Below are 17,496 nucleotides of genomic sequence, written 5' to 3'. Positions count from 1 at the left end.
GAATCCCACAGCACACATTTCCTTGTATCATAAACTTGCAGATATGTGTATTTCATATAGACGTCTTTTTAAAGCAAAGTGGGATACTTTATTATCGGTATTAAATATGGCATTTATGATTTTGTGTCCATGAGTTGTGAGGGGACTCAGGGGAGAAGGTAGTGCACTGTAAAAAGTGAAAGGAACAAGTGCTGCTGTGTAAACAAGTAAAGGATGGTCTCATTTAATCTTTTTTTCTGAATCTTAGTGTGCCTCTTCATTTTGATAATGTTTCTTTGCTTTAAAATACACACCCATAATAAAGAAAGCGTACAGTAGATTATTTTTGAGGTTTGTATTAATTCCATTTAACCAAATCTGATGATTTTTTCTAATATGTTTGTTTTAGAAAATAGGATGTATGAAAAAAAAGTCTGCAAAACATTGTTATCCAAATCATTATCTGCCAGGTTACAAGATGGATGGTCGCAGCATGAACGGGACCATGTCAGGGGGGTTATGGATAGAGCGAGGTCCGTGGGGCAGCTCTTCCGGCGGCACCACCGAAGAAAAGAACGATGCCACCCCAGAGAAGCTGCTCAACCTCAATGCCACACCTGGAGACTATGCTGAGGTGGATGGCCCAGTGGCACCCCTCATGCCCCCAGGGACACAGGCACCTGGTACTCCTGTAGCCTACGCCACCACAAACATCATTCGCGGGAGAAATGTAAATCTTTGATATTGCAACTAATGAATAGTTAGTTATTTTACCTATATAATATACACATTTTAAAGTAATTTTTGCTAATATTGACGACTAACCCGCCAACACATTATTTGTTTTGGTGTTTATTTTACTATTTCTATGGAAATTGTTTCGTTTGGTAGATAATTAGGTGAAATTACAGTATCACACCTGTCTTTATTTCCGTATTAGAAATATTTATCTCAATGTCTACACAATTATAAGACATTTTTCTTCTGATATTTCCACCGGAAATTAAGGATAACCGAAATATTAATTTTTCAGGATTATTACTTTCGCTCAGTCACAAGTGTCGCCATGTTTTGTTTACTTTTGGCGGAGGTGATCTGGCCCCCTGCTCACGCATCGCTCCAGGCCTCCCCCTTCGCTCTTTAAGCGTCTGGGGCATGAACAGTGGGTTAGGTTGGGTTAGATTAGGTTTTCTTCGTTAGTTGATAATATAATTTTTTTTTATTCTAAAAAACACATGATTTCTGGTGGAAACGAATATCAAATTCGTTCGAAACTCATCAAAATACATAGGAAAAACCTATTTTTAATTTTGAAATAAAGACTGGTGTAGTACTATAAATTGACCGATAATTAGGTTAGGCACACACTACTTTGTCTTCTCAGAGGTACTGTAATGCGCCGGTGATGCTGCATCCCCGAATGTAAACAACCAATCATATTGACCTATTTCAAAACACACTGCCGTGTCCAATCGACGCCAGTTGCCAAGTGTACCTGTATGTTAATGAGCCAGCCACACAGTCTGGGTGGCTGCTCTCACGGATAGAAAGTTAGGTAAGGTTAGGTACGTTTCTTTGGTTAGGTTGGTGAGATCTTCTAACAATGCTTCTGCTTCTTGTTTTTCTCTTTCACCTAAGGTTAGGTTATAATTAATTTAGAACTACTACAGTACTGGTGTTTTATCACTTCTAAAATTGATAAGCACCTGTGTTTCAGGAACCATAGATGAACACAAATTATCACTGTATATCATTCTGTGGTTCAGTGTTAAAATTAGACATATTGTGCAGTAATTTATGTACTGTAAATAGGCAAACTTGCCTCGATGCCCTACTCACTGCATTATAAGTAAAAAAAAAATGGGAAAACACCGATACAGTGTATAATTTTGAGATGGTTATAACAAAACACTTTAAAATAATAAATCATAATATGGCTTGTTTAAGTGGAATCCTATTGTACTTAAAATAGTCAGGAAGCTTGAGAAGACCAACGACAGTATAGTAATGAAACTCTTCCTTTACATTCCATCCCCAAAACAAGCATTGTAGAACCACATATACTACAGTACAGGTATTGTGTTACTTAGCTCCCCTCCCAGCTGTTAGCACTGGCCTACTCACTTATACCAATGACTAGAAAAGCTAAGGATTAAAAAAAAACACTAAAGTTGTACTGCAAAATGAGCATATTTTATGAAAGGATGGTGGAGACAATTTAGGATATACTTTAAATATTTTTAAATATCCTGTATATCATATACAGGATATTTAAAAATAAAAAGATAATGAACCAAAAAATGCAGCATGTAAATGACACATTTATTAGAGATTACAGATAAAAGATTGATTTATCCTTTTTTTTTTTTTTACGGGGAATAGCCCACCTGGGCACAGGTCATCAACCCACATCAGGGCCTAGGGGGTGAAAAAATAAGTTAAAATAAATTAATAGAAAAGGAAAATGTTGCATTAATCTACATCACGATGATGCCGGAAAACCAGCTTTTTAAAGCGAGACAGATTGTATGAGTGTAGAAATACAGAGGGCAGAGCATTCCACAGTTTGGCTGTGTGAGGAAAGGAGTGCTTATTCTATTATTTACATGCAGGTCTTAATAAATAACTTTACTACAAAGAAAAACAGCTTTCTTGTAAAGAAAATTTTTTAAGAAATTTGATTTATGCACATACCTTGTACTGTACTATACAGTTATGCACCGGTACTCTCATTGTGTACAAGGGGATGGCTTATAATTTGTAGAATAATCCACAGTAGTGTTCATTTTATTATTTTAAAATTCTTGTACAGTACCTGTATTTGTTTATGTAGATGCACCATTGTTCTTGTTTCTGATTTCATAGAATGATACGAAATAAAATAATCCTCCTAACTAGGGTGAAAAAGTAGAGCCAAACATCCCCGTGTACGGCAGCATGTATGGAGACAGTAATGCAGTGGAGAAGCCTGATGACAACCTCGTCCTCTACTGTACCCTCAAGAAGCAGCAACTCTACAAGCCTTCCCTCTCACCGGCACTCAACTCTAAGCAGGTCTGTTTTATCTACTGAGTTATTCCTATACAACACACGGTGCTATAAAACCTTACAGATGAAAAAATAAAGGTACAGTATAGTCTGGATTTACGCGGAATTCCTTTACGCGGCACCTGGCCAGACCGGCAATTATTAGTTACGCTGTACATTCCATCATTTACGCGGGAAGTGGCACGGGCAGGGTGCGCACTAGGTCGCCCAGTTAACAAAACATTACCGAGTTCTTCACCTGCCACCCCAAGTCAGTGATAGTGAAGATATGGACTGAGGGGTTTGACAAAGAGGCCCTGCAAGCCTCTGTGGTGGATAGTGATACAATTGATACAAGTGATACAGGTGAGGGCCAATAATCTGCCCTCTGCCTCGGAACCAACCCCCCATTTCCGTGTGCCCAGTCGGAAAAAGGGTAGTCTGGGGTCGACCCAGTCTCTATTTCAATTACTCCCATATGTTCTGTTATTTCGTTTACGCGTTTCTCGTTTTACGCGGACCTCCACGGGTTCAATTGACCGCGCAAATCCAGACTATACTGTACATTATGCTTTTCAGGGATTGTGATCATTATGTATCAACACATAATTCACCCTAGTTTCAGTTTCCTGAATGTTTTTTTTTTAATTATATTGTGTGTGTGTTTTAAGATTTCCAATATTGCATTTTTCTGACTGTTAAGGTTAGCAGACATGATAAGGTTATGTTAGATGTGGGTGAACATGAAAATAACAACTAATATGATGTGACTTTTACAGCCTCATGGTGTGGTGCAACGGGGCTATATTCCTCCCTGGGAACAGTATGCTCCTCCACCTCTCCCAGAGAACCCACCTCCTGACCATCCTCAGCAGTACAATAGCCCACAAGGACTTCCACTGTTTCCCCAGCAACAACACCCTCAGTGGAGGCATCAATCCCCAATGGTTAACAGGGCTCTTGGAAGACAGGTACAGTTGCGGAAATGTGTTCCTACACTCCCTGTGGTACCCGTGTCTCCAAATGGCAACGAATCAGTAGTACGGTAGTATCATTATTTGTGAATGAATGGGTATTGGTCGTGTTATGACGTATGTGATTGGTGGATAGGTTTGCTATAGGTCATATAGGTTGGCTGTTTGTGACATGGGTTACCACTGGGTGGTAGAAACACATTTCTGCAGCTGTACCTGACCATATTATCATTATCAAAAATGGATAAAAAATATGCTTATGCATGGATGGTTGAATTAAACTGCCAGAGTCTAGTTTGCTTCTTACAGTATTAAGTAATAAAGTAGAGCCAATCTAGTTTATGTACCCCTGGGATCAACAAGTAGTAAACTTAATGGTTTTGTGAACTAACAAGTGACTCACAAAATGAGTGCAGTGGGTCATGGGACCATGAACCCAAACACAAATAGTTATGCACATAATCCACTTTATAATATGAACATTGTACCTTGGTCCTTAAGAATCCACTTTAAACATTAATCGGAAGATTAAAGTACTGTAGTGTATAGTAACACTGAAATTTCTCTATAGAAGATAAAACACAGAAAACCAAAGATTCAACTGTAACCTACGGTCCTTTTCTGCATTGTGAAGTGGTGAAGATAACCATAAGTTATGGTTGAAATATACAGTGCTTTTGGTTTTCTGTTCTCTCCTATAGTGGGATTTCTTTGGTATGATTTATGTGATTTTACATACCTTCGATTCATAAAGCATAAACTAAAATTGAGGTTTGCTCCATTGAAAAAATTATAAGACCAAGATGTATGGGTATAGAAGCCTTTGTGCAAAATGAACCCAAGTAAGAAAAAATAAAAGTACTCAAGGGGTAATTTTCTGTGAAAAGTAATAATGATACTATGGTAGTAATTTTTTCATCTTTGTTGACATTTAAATTTGGCTGAAACCTTCCTCACACATTTAAATGTATACGTACAAAAAAACATAAACACTAAAACAATTTTAAAACATTTACTGTATACAATAAGTAAAGTGCTGAATAAAATTTTCTGGCATTAGCCAAATAGAATATTAAAAGTGGCATCCCATGTTGAAGTGGTTAAATGTCCAGTACAAATATGATTTTGTCTTGGTAAATATTGGAACTCTTAGATACAAGAGCTTTCTGGTTAGTTAAATTCCAGATAATAAAGCTTTTACAGTACTACTGTACTCATTACAGTACAGGGGCCGCATACTCAAAATCATTTACGAGACTGTATCTCTTTGTTTACCCCGTAACTGGACTTACAGTTTCCGATCGGTATACTCAAAACAAATATTTGGCAGCGGACTCCGTAAGTGAGCCCGTAACTTACAGCACCTCCTAAGGTGCTGTAACACTCTCAACCCAGATATAGTAGTCACTATTTCCCGATTGCATAAGAAATTTTTTTAATATATGTTGTAATAATGTTTGTTAGACTTGTTTTATCATAGAATAATGAAGATGATGCTTTGTACATCAACATACTAAAATACTATATTACAGTTTGTTTTTTAGTTCATTTTTTTACTATAAGAAGAGGCTCGAGTGTTTCTATTTCTCGCGGAATGGAAGAGACGCAGCTTTTGCCGTCTTACAACTTTTCAAGTAATTTGTACCAAAATAGAAGATTTTTATTGTCCATATTTACGGTACATTTTTTTTTTTTATGACTGAGTAAACTTGCAGATGGACCTTATTAATGTGGTATACTGTAGCTGTAAATATCCGTCAGTAATGAAAGCCAAATATGAGGTCAAGTGAACATTTTTGCCTCCTTTGCTAGGACCAAGTTATAACAACTTATTCTGCTAAGTATCCAATAAGTCTCCATGACTCAGAGTTAAATAATACCTAACCCAATCTATGTTCATCAACCCTAATAAAAAAGGGGGGTAAATATTAAGTGGTAAAACAATTTTTTTTCTTAGAAAAAGAATTCTGTTCATAGGTTTTTTATACGATACATTCAGGAGGAGTGATTTGTTTGGCTGCAAAATTAGTGAAATGTATCTTACCCTAACAAAACCTAATCTTACCTTACTTTATCCAACCTTACTTAATGTTACCCTACCCAACCTAACCTAACATAAGAAATCTGCAATGCACATGACAAACAATTAAGTTCTCAAGAAAAATTTCAATTTCTTTTTTAAAAAATTACATTTGCAGAGATAAAAAATTTTGGATAATAATTTCTCCAACACTATAAATCTGTTGATTACATATAAATGTAAGCCCCAGTACAGAACAGAACTGTACAAGTACTTGCAAATGTGTTTGATAAGACATTCACAAAATATACAACAAATGTTTTATAAATTATTGCTGGGAAATCATAGTACAGTACTGATGCTTTTTCTATTTCCAATTAATAATAGACCTTATCCTCTTTATATTACAGATAATGACTACAGGCTCACTACCTCGTCACCTCAACAAGAGAAAGGCCAGTCCTTCTATTCCAAAGAGAGGTGTAAACACAGGTGACTTTGATATAAATGGTGACTCTCTTCCACTTCCTCCCATGGACATGACAGGACCAGGAACCCCACCTATACATAGAGACCCTAAAGACCCTCTCCCTGGCCCTGCTTCTGGAGTAGGACTGCAAGGTCTACAGGGGTTAAGTGGATCGCGGATTATGGGTGCCCCAGGAGCTCCACGCCTGGCCCGTGACTACAGCCCAGGACGTCTCCCAGACATGTATGGTGGTAGCTCTGTGTACCAGGGACCAATTGATGAGGAGGAAGAGAGTGACTCTCCTTATAATGAAGGTAGTGCTATATACACTGACCAAAGTGCCCTCTATGAGTCTACCTCTGCTTTCTATGGAAGCATGGGTGACAAAGCATATGCAGCAGACAGCACTAATCCCCTTCTAGCATCTCAGAATGGTCCCCCTGGTGTTCAGCACAGTCCTCAGCATGGCCCTATCCCACACAATCCCCACCAAGCTAATGGAATTAAAGAACATGTCATTCAACACAGTTTATCCCCCTTGCCAGACTCCCACCCATTATCCCATCAACATTCACCACCACGAAACAACCACCAGCCTCACCAACAAAGTCATCAACAAGCCCTCTCTCATCCCCGGTAACCTGCTGACAAACCATTTGCATCTAAGCTTACCTCTAAACTAAGTATTTTGAGTGATTTGTGGGTAATAATTAGACATGTGTTTATAAAGTTGATCCACAATATATAATCATACAAAGCAAATGAAGGATAGATGCTAGATTAGCCAGTCAGATTGTATTCAATCTTGTATCATATATGGGGTCCATATTGCAGACCACTCATTATAATATTTGTGGCATTATCTAGGATAATCTTAAAATATGCGTGTCTACATTACAAAACCTATCTTCCGGTTCTTCAGCCATTCCCTACAGAGGTATCAAATAATAATCTGTAGGATAATATGTAACCTGTGTTCACCTAGTGTTTATGGTGTATAAGTGTAAACTATGGTAACCACAAAATATACAGACGATACCTTCATCACACTGTTGTGCTGATAAAGGATGGACAATTTCTAGTCGTGAGACAAAAATGCCTATAATAAAAATATTGATATACAGAGATGAGGAATGTTTATTTGATGATAATCTTTTTAAAGGAAAAGACCCCGAAAAATTATAGGTGTACAGTCGCTCAAAAAAGTATCTGAAAATTTTTTTCATGACAATGTGACACATCGGATGTATGTTTCTCAGAAATGGTAGAGGACCAGGCATAAAGGTGGTAGCCCTGCATGCCACAATGTTTGCCATGTAATATATAAGACGTTACCTGCCATTTCTCATTATCGTGTTTCATATGAATATAATTAATATGGTTATACAGTACTGTACTGTATTAACAGGGAATTACAGTCTAAAAAGACATTATCCATGTCAGACATATATACAGTAAACAATATGTGCATGGTAATGCTTAAATGTTCCTCTGCTCAACATCAACAACAACAACTAAATGCATATGTTGACTACATATATCCATACGTAGTATTTGATATTGTAGGACACGCCTCGCAATTTCTGCCTTGCCATTACCTTCATTGCAAAGGGCAATTATCACTCTACGCATACTCTGTGTCGTCTCCATGACGAATGAAATGATTATGACAGTGGTCTCGAATTCAACTTTGAATAAGTGCTATACGCCTAGCAAATCGCCGGACACCTTACCTGAGACACCTCAAACATTCATAATGATAAGGGCGTATTTTCCGATGCTGAGACATACAGGTTTCAGATTGTAAAGGTTATCACGTTTAATAATCAATGACATTGTTACGAACACGATATTATTGAAATATAGCCTTTATTGTTTCATGATCCTGGGTGTCTGTTATATTACATACTCCAACATTACTACATACTGTTTGGCTATTATATACAGTAGTATATGCTAACATTGTTTGGGTTCATAGCAACATGGCAACTCTACCCTGTCATCGATACTGTTTCACAATGGGCATCAAACATGCTATGTATAGCGATTATGCTGCTTTCATACAGGTACTGTATGACTAAATGCAATGTTGACAGTTTACATGTCGATTGATACTTGTAATTATAAATATAAACTACCCTGGTTAAAAGCAGTTGTGGCACCTACGCCTACTCACGCTTACCAACCCTACCGAGGCAACAGTGCCCAGACAACAGGGGTTGTATTGTTCGTTTTGATATCCATCCGACCCTACTTTTCAGAAAAAATTTTGAGCGACTGTACATAAACAATTATTTTTTCTATTTTCGGTACCGGTAATTATTGTTTTGGTTACAGTGTATTACAGATGCAACAGATGTTAGTACCAGATAATTATCAATTTGATTTTGCAAGTGAAAATGAAAATAATCCTTTTAATTTAAAACTCCCTCATTTATAAAAACTTTAGGAAGACTGGACTGTATACCTCATGAAGGGAAACGACTTCCTCAACACTTTGTGAAAATGGCCAACGTGCTATGGATTTTTTAGTGGTGATATAGACGCTTAAAAGCTTGCATGAAGCATATGTATGTGGACATAGCAAGTGTTTAGCACAATTTCTAAAGAAGAAAAGTAGGTGAAGCAGTTATCATGAGTAAGCTTTTTGGAGATGTCCCTGATATATCATGTTAAGAGGGACCTTCCAAGCCTTTGCTCATGAATCGTGTACATACAAGTGTATATGTGGCCTCAAAGTAATGTCTGTGTATCCTGGCATGTTAGAATACCTACCATAGTATCAATATGCTCATGCCTTGCTACAATATCATATTGTATCTATTGGACATATTTTGTTTTAGAGAATATTGTCCAAATGGAGTGTTAGAATGTAATGTATTGTCTGGTACTCTCAATTCATGTCATACTACTGTCAATACTTCATTTAATTATTAATCATGAGATTTAGTTATAGATGTCCTTCTAAATTAATATTATTTAAATTCATGATGGCCAGGATTATCTAAGTGCTTTCCCATATACTGTCTTAATGATATACCAGTAGTACTGTATACAGTATTTTGTACTGTATATGTCTTGGTGCACAAGTGACCTCTTACACCCATGTAATCTAGCAGTGTCATGAATTGGGAATTGCTTTGATGTTTACTTTTTTTTTTTTTTATTATTTTGGATGGAGAAAACTGATTATTTTTATTTACCAGTAACAAAAATATTTATGATTTAGATTTAGTTGTCATTTCAAGCTGGTGTGAGTCTCGTACTGTATTAATTTTAAGCTTCTTATTAACTTAAAAGAGAATGTCTGTTTTCCTTTTAATGAAAGTATGGAACATGTTGTTCTTAAGTTTATAAAGTGAAAAAAAAAAAACAATGGTATTCCTTGTGAGTACATTTAATTAAGAACATAAATGACCATAAAAAGTTTGGAGCTGACATTCTGTGTGATCCATTTCTCCATTCTTCTAGAAAGTGAAGACAGAAAATAGTGTTTCTTCACCATAGAAGTAAAAGCGATTAATTTGTTCCTCAATATTTCCATCAGTTGAGGGTCATTATCAGCCTTGCTTCATTTCCACTTATATAAAATGGAACCATTAGTACAGACGTAAAGAAAAATATCATCTGATTTAATATTTAATAAAATTTGTCATTGTGTGAGGCAAGTGTGATGGCTGATACTCACTGAATCAAACCTCTTTTATGAAGACAATGACATTACTAGTACAGTATACCCTTTCCACTCTAACCTGGCCTGTAAGCTCCGCCCTTCGTCTATAGCTACAAATTGCTGATTGGTTCCCCTGAGCGTTTTACCTCCCCCTGGACTGCATGTGTACAAAAGCATATTTACATTGACCTTTTATGATAAATATTTAGAATTTTCTAACATTGTCTCTGAAGTGCTAATGCCTTGAGATCATTTGTATTTTGATAGTTCAGATAAATATTTAACATTTTAGATAATAGCAGGTCATCTTACCAATTGTGAACACATTTATTTTGAATTTTCTACAAACCAGTCAGCTATTAGTGTAGAAAATGGACATGGCTTATGGGCCAGATTAGCATAGAAATACTACAGTACTCTTGATTCCATTGTTCCATACCCGTGATCTGTTTTTTATTTGTTTTCAGTATTAAAAATTTTATAGCATTCCTCCCAGTCATAGGTGCAGTAGCTACCTTACTGGGGAATTTATTCATCTCATAATGACAAAAGACTTGATAGACTTCACTTTTTATTTTCGAGTCAAGAACATTTGTGCACAATAGACAACTATAACAAAAGACTTTTATTGAATAACATACACCTGGTTTGCTTGTTTCTAACAGGATGTGTTCAGGGGTCACTGTGAAGCACATAGGATAGAGATAATACCTGTGCAGTACCTATACTGTGTTTGTATTTTATCTCTTCAGTAATGAAAGATTTGATACACTATCTTTATTATCCTAGCCATTAATGGAATCTCACTTTTTTTTTAAATATCTGGTTTTGTTTTTCCTTTTGTTATTTAGTTTTCATCATTATATAATTTTACATTTTATGATTTATGGTTATGATGCAATTTTCAAAGTCACATTACAGTAACTCCCTTATTCCTGTACTGTACTTTAAATGTTAAATTATGTCAAAATTAACCCATTTGTTTAGCATAAGGCTTATCTCATTTAAGAAATTAACTTTCAGCCTTTAAGATGGATCATAACTCTGAATCCTAACATGAATCATAATACATACTTTCAACTTTTAGTTTAACTGAATCTGGAAAAAATATGCTACTCTGTTGAAATTTTACCACTTTTATGTAACATTTATGACTACTAGTCGACTGAGAGCTCTAATGATGAATTATACATATCTCCTGTTACTCTTCATATTCCTAAATGTCATATCTTGATAACATTATGCTAACATAACTTAGTGTAAATAATAATGTTTGATAAGCTCTGCGCATTGACCGAGCCTAGCAGGCAGTGTACAAGGCACTTTAATTAAATCTGTATTCCATGGTCAAATGTGATGGTTTGTGCAACATACAGAAGATCAACAGTAATATGATAACAATAGCTTTAAATAATGGGATACTAGGGTCAAATTTGCCAACATATACTTTTGTTGAAATAATGTTTATGATAATAGTTAAAACAATGTAATAATGGTCATTGCATATCACAGTAAAACAAAAAAATACACTTAATCTAAGATGTAAGATTTAAATTAATGTCTACAGTAAACTCGTTCCTATTTCTGACAAGGTGGCAGCCATCATTTAAATGGGAATAATTTAGATTTTAGAACATTCTTGATTTACACATTAAGAAAATATTCCCAAGGCAAAATACAGGTATATTACCATGCAGTATAGTACAGTATTCCCTAGAAAAGAAAACCCGGTTTAGAATGTCTACTTTTTTTTTTTAAGAATAAATGCTGCTCCATTAATTCAAAGCCCCCTTATTGTAGGATTCAGAAAATGCTTTGAAAGTTATGAGGAGCTGTGACTGATGTACTATTACTATTATACTACTATTAATTCAGATGTGAATGAATGTGATCAAATATTGGTTATTATATTTTTTTCACGATCACTAAGTAGTTAAACTCAATATTATTTTTCACCTTTTACAAGTTTTCAGTATACTGTAATTACTATAGAAGGCATCAATAACAAAAGATAATAGATATGATTCATAATAAAGATTTTTACTTGAGACATCAAAGGAAAAAAGCTTCATATTTGTTTTTATGGTGCCATTGTCATCAACAGCTGAATTGTCTTTGTTTAAAAGAATTTATTTTTATTTTGTTAACATAATGATGAAGCTTTTGTTTCATCAATGTGTTATGGTGCCATTGTCATTTTTTAATGACTGTAGTTATCCATAAAATCCACTTTTATTTGTAAATAATAGTAATTTCATTTGTAAATAATGTATATTATGTACATTTTTACATATTTGTAAATGAGAATAAAAGATACCAAAGAATGTGCTGTATATGCTTGTCTCTCTTTGTTCCCTTTGGATCCAGCAGTACAGTACCGTAGTTATGTTCAGAAAGCAGAATTTGTAAATGTTTTGTTGGCTGTACAGTATTTGCATGTCGTATATATACAGTACAGTATTACATACAAACTGAAATGTGGCATAAAAAATCAAACCATTAATGTATGAAGCCCATTTAATGGCCAAGTGGCAAAGTAAAGTGTCCTGCAAGATTACCAACGAAGATACCCCTGTTCTTGAAGCAGATATTGTACTCTTTTTCTATGGTTCAGTGAAAATGCTGTAAACAGCCACTCTCCACTAGATTCAGGAAGGATGAACCAAACTCCAACTCTGACCTGTGAGATATTTAACGAGGCGATCATTTGGCGAAGAGGAAAAAAGAAAAGTAAGAAGAGACGTGACCGATCGCCCAAGCAGCTAACGAGCCGATCAGTGGTAAAGAGGATAAAAGTAAGTAAAAGTACCAATAAAACCAATCCATCACATCAGGACAAATGACAATTTTTTTAACAATACCTGTAGAGTCCACTGGATACAATGAGATAAACTTTGCCCTAAATTCTTTTGATTGGAACTTGCTGTCATAAACTTTAAAATATGGAACAACCTTTTCATTTTGATGATATTAATGAAACTTAAAAAAAAAAAAAAAAGGGATTAAGTTCAGCTTGTTTTATGGGCAAGAATCCAAACTAGCTAAGGGATGAAGGTGGTTGTGTCCAGGAACCAAGTCAAAACACCACTAGAATGGGTCAATTTATAGTTGAGGTCATAATTTGATATATAAATATTTTTTTTTTTTAATGCTTATGATAAAGTTCAGACCAAAACAAGACGAGACAATTTTCATTCATGACACTTGGTGCACTTTACTCATAACCAAGATATTAGGAGTGGAAAATCATAAAAATACACAAAAGGCTATTACAGTCAACCCTCACTTTACGCGGTCCCACATTCCACGTTTACGCGGTGCCCTGCCGGAATCCAGGATGCTCACATTCCGCGGTGCGTGTAACCCTTTATGCGGAGAGCGGCTGGCGAGGCGCGCCATTTTTGGATCCAAACCTTCCGCCCTCCGCCATGTTGTGTAAGCGGCGCGAACATGGTGCGCACAAGGGCGCCCAGTCATCAAAACATTACCAGTTCTTCACCCGCCACCCACCACAGCCGGCCCAAGTCAGTGATAGTGATAATTATGGTGAGGATATGGACTTGTATGGACTTTGGGGGGTTTGACAAAGAGGCCCTGCAAGCCTCTGTGGTGGATAGTGATACAATTGATACAAGTGATACAGGTGAGGGCCAATAATCTGCCCTCTGCCTCGGAACCAACCGCCCATCCCCGTGTGCCCAGCCATCTTTTCTACTAATGTAAGTGTTAAAAAACCTCATATTATTGATATTTCTCTTAATTATTAATTGTGTGTGCATACCATCATAAAGTTAAGATAATATTTTTACTACAACATAATTGTGTGTCGTCAAAAAGTGGAGTTTGGGGGTCGGCCCGGTCTCTATTTCAATTAATCCCATATGTTATGTTATTCACTTTACGCATTTCTCACTTTCCACGGTACCCTGTGGGTTACATTAACCGCGTAAAGTGAGGGTTGACTGTACATATTGCTTTGTTACCAAATCTCGTGATTTCATTTTTTGCAAACGATAGTTTAGGCAATGGACGAGTTGATGGTTCTGGGTAAACATATGAAATACACTCCGCCACATTCATAGAGTGATACGGTATATATAATCTGTAATAAAAGTTTAAAGTCCTGCTATAATAATAGAAAAGTTTATTTCTTTAGAAACGGCCGCCATTTGCAATGACATCACCAGTTTCCCAGCAGACGACTCTCTATCAAACTCACCACTGCAGTCAGAGGTAGTACAAAGGTGGACTCTTTAGACAACAAATGCCACTTTCAGGTAAGTTTTAATGGGTTTTTTTTTTATTGTCTAATTTATGGACATTTCATAAGTGAAGAAATGTGCCATGAAGAGCAGCTTCAAACATAGGTTGGATGGATACATGAGTGATAGGGGTTGGGTGTAAATGGGACTGTCCAGTATGGACCAATAGGCCCACTGCAGTTTCCTCCATTTTTATGTTCTTATGGACATAAAAATCACCCATGTTCACACCAGCTCAGCTGTCATGGAGATATGAGTCAATTTAGAAGTAATGACATTGTCTGGACTTAGTTTTGAGAATGCCTGATGTTAGGTAAACATAAGATAGTGCTGTTATTGTTTTGATGATTCACTTATGAACCACTGGGATATATCATCATTTATATAAATTAATGGGTAAAATTTTACTTTATGTTTCATAAGTATTTGGATGCTTATATTCGAGATAGGCTATATTAGGTAAATTTTAAGTTTTGGTCATCCCTGTACTTAGACCTGCAGAGTGCAGGTTTATGTTTTTTTTCTGATGATTTGCGATCTGTTATGGACGATTTAGACCTTCAATTCTATCGGAAATCACAGGTTTTGAGTTACTACCCCCCCCCCCCACTACCCCCTTTGTCTCTCGTGTGAATATGAAGTATCTCTCTCTCGAGTCACAACTGGTCTTATTCACTTGAAGAGGCTAGGTACACCTCACTACAGTGAAAACAACAGACTGGTCCCAGACATTTCTGACCCCCATGGGCCTTACCACAGTTAACACATTCTTGTTACGCTGCATAAAAGAAAGGAAAAAATAAGGAAAAATGCAACAACAACAAAACATTGTCTTATCTATTACATATCAACATAACCTTATACATTACATAAGTCCTTGTCAGCTGGGCTTGCTATTTTCACAATACTCCTGCCACACTCGAGAGTGGTGCCAGTGAGGTGGTCAGGTGAGGTTGGGAGTGGTGGTAGATCCCTAACACCACTCCAAATGCCACTTCAGTAGGAAGTTGGGTTACAGTAGTGAATGAATGAATTACTATTTTTGGTTGATGTTGCCAAGATTTGTTTGGGGAGGAAGAAGAACTGCCTGGAAGTGGACTTGAAGGGATAGCTCACAGTAGAGGGAGACAAATCACTGCTGTGTTGTCCCTAACAGACTGATTTATCAGCATCACAATAATTGTCATTTATCTTAAAGGGCTTCAAGCCTCAGACTTAATATAAATAAGCACAACTCACACTCACCTGGTTGTGCAAGTCTTCACGCTTACGGTTTTGATCCTGTACATAGCTTGTAATTTCCTCAACTCTAGGTAGGTCAGCAAGATCATCTGAAGCCTGGAATATGAAAATGTGCAAATTTAGAGAAGGCACAAATAAGCATCTGAAATATGTATGATGTACAGTCACCTAGGTGTGCATTTCTTGCTTGGTGTGATCTAATACAGAAGTTGTGGTACTACTTTGCTTACATAGTTTGTGGAAGCAGTTTCATCTGGAAGGCTAAGTCTGTCTGGCTCGCAATCCAATAGATCCTAAAAAATTAATGTCATAGTTTAAAATGACTAAAAAATAACTAAGCTAAAACAAGTGTCACATTCAACCTCTTTGGCAGGTAATTCTGTAACCCACTGTACTTCGTGGTTCCACTGCATGCCAACACACTGCTTCATTATGCATGTGCACAGGGCTATCTGAACCACAATTACCCAGATGAGAAGAAAATGCAATAAAAAAAAAACAGTAACTAACCTCATAATTATAAGCTAGAGGCTGGGTAAATATTACTAGGGGTGCAGCACAAGGGAGACAAAGCTCAAATGTTTGTGCACTTGTCCATCTTATTTTGCAAATGTAAAACAAAAGCACAAGCACTTCTAGACTCAATTGTAAATCACAGAAACCACTTACTTGTTCAGTCCCACTGGAACATAGTTGCCTGCCTCCATATTTTTAATTGTTCAGCCTTGCACTTCGTGACATTGAATCTCAGCAGCCATTTCTAAGACCATTCTTGGAGCTCACAGAGATCCTTCTGCAGCTCTTCACAGTCCGCTTGGTTCTTGATTTCCTGAAATAACTTGGCGTCAGGCATGTCAGTTATGAAACAAACAAACAACAGCGGACCCAATACACTGCCCTGTGGTACCCCGCATGTGACAGGTACAGATGATGATTTCGTGCCATTAATCACCACACACTGCTTGCAGTCATGTAGACCTTTTGTTCATCCAGGCACTTACAGAACAGGATCTTCAGGGGCTCGGCAAGCTCGTTGCACAACTCTCTTAGTACTCTGGGATGCACCATGTCAGGGCCGGGACTCTTATGGACCTTTAGATTTGACAGTTTATTTTTTATACCCTCTTCTGTGAACACAATGTAGGTCAGTGCTGTGTCGAACTGTCTGTCCTCAAACACAGGAAGGTTAATCACATCCTCTCTTGTGAACACTGAGGAAAAGAAGCTGTTCAATGCCTTTATCCTGGTCAGAATCTGCATAACTACCTACCATCTTCAAGCCTCAGGTCTGATACTCGTACTCGCAATTTTATTTTCGACTTTGCATAGCGGTAAAACGCTTTTGGGTTTGATATGACCTCGCTTGCAACCAGCCCCTGGAACTCCTTTTCAGCCCTTCTACCCTCTGCCTTTGCTTGGTTTCTGGCTCTTGCATACATCTCCTGTCCTGCTCATCGGTTGACCTAACCCACGTCTTGAATTTCTGGGTTTTCTTAACTTTGTCGACCGCCGCATGGTTCATGTGTAGGGATTCCCTTGTATTCCTAGAGGCACTGGGTTTGGCCTTGGGTATATATTTATCGATCAAATGGGTCACTTTACTAGTTATGATATTCAGCATAGTGTCTGCGTTCTTGTGCCTAAATGGGTCAGGCCAGTTGATACCCTTCATATCTTCCCTCATCCCTTTGTAATTTCCCTTGTAATATTTGCACCTTGGCCTGCCTTTATCTTGAACTAGGTAACAGTTAAATCTGAATGACAACACTACATGGTGACTGGTGCCAACTGGGGCAAGATGTTCCAGTTTGGCCACCATACCCTCTTCGCTTGTTATGATGAGGTCTAGT

At 37.0% G+C, this 17,496-nt stretch overlaps 1 protein-coding gene across 1 annotated transcript in view; it reads left to right on the top strand.

Moving 5' to 3' along the window:
- The window catches only part of LOC121854344 (roundabout homolog 2-like), a 78,667-nt gene extending 71,073 nt beyond the window's left edge, over positions 1–7,594 (top strand). Inside the window, exons 14-17 of the mRNA XM_042348951.1 lie at positions 450–709; positions 2,878–3,033; positions 3,786–3,977; positions 6,411–7,594. Of these exons, the coding sequence (XP_042204885.1) occupies positions 450–709; positions 2,878–3,033; positions 3,786–3,977; positions 6,411–7,109 (1,307 nt within the window). The 3' untranslated portion in view covers positions 7,110–7,594. The remainder of the gene's footprint in view (positions 1–449; positions 710–2,877; positions 3,034–3,785; positions 3,978–6,410) is intronic.
- Positions 7,595–17,496: the final 9,902 nt, after the last annotated feature.

The sequence above is a fragment of the Homarus americanus genome, unplaced genomic scaffold (genome assembly GCF_018991925.1).
Source record: "Homarus americanus isolate GMGI-L3 unplaced genomic scaffold, GMGI_Hamer_2.0 scaffold54443, whole genome shotgun sequence".
Lineage (NCBI taxonomy): Eukaryota > Metazoa > Arthropoda > Malacostraca > Decapoda > Nephropidae > Homarus > Homarus americanus.
This window is presented reverse-complemented; position numbering and strand designations above follow the sequence as displayed.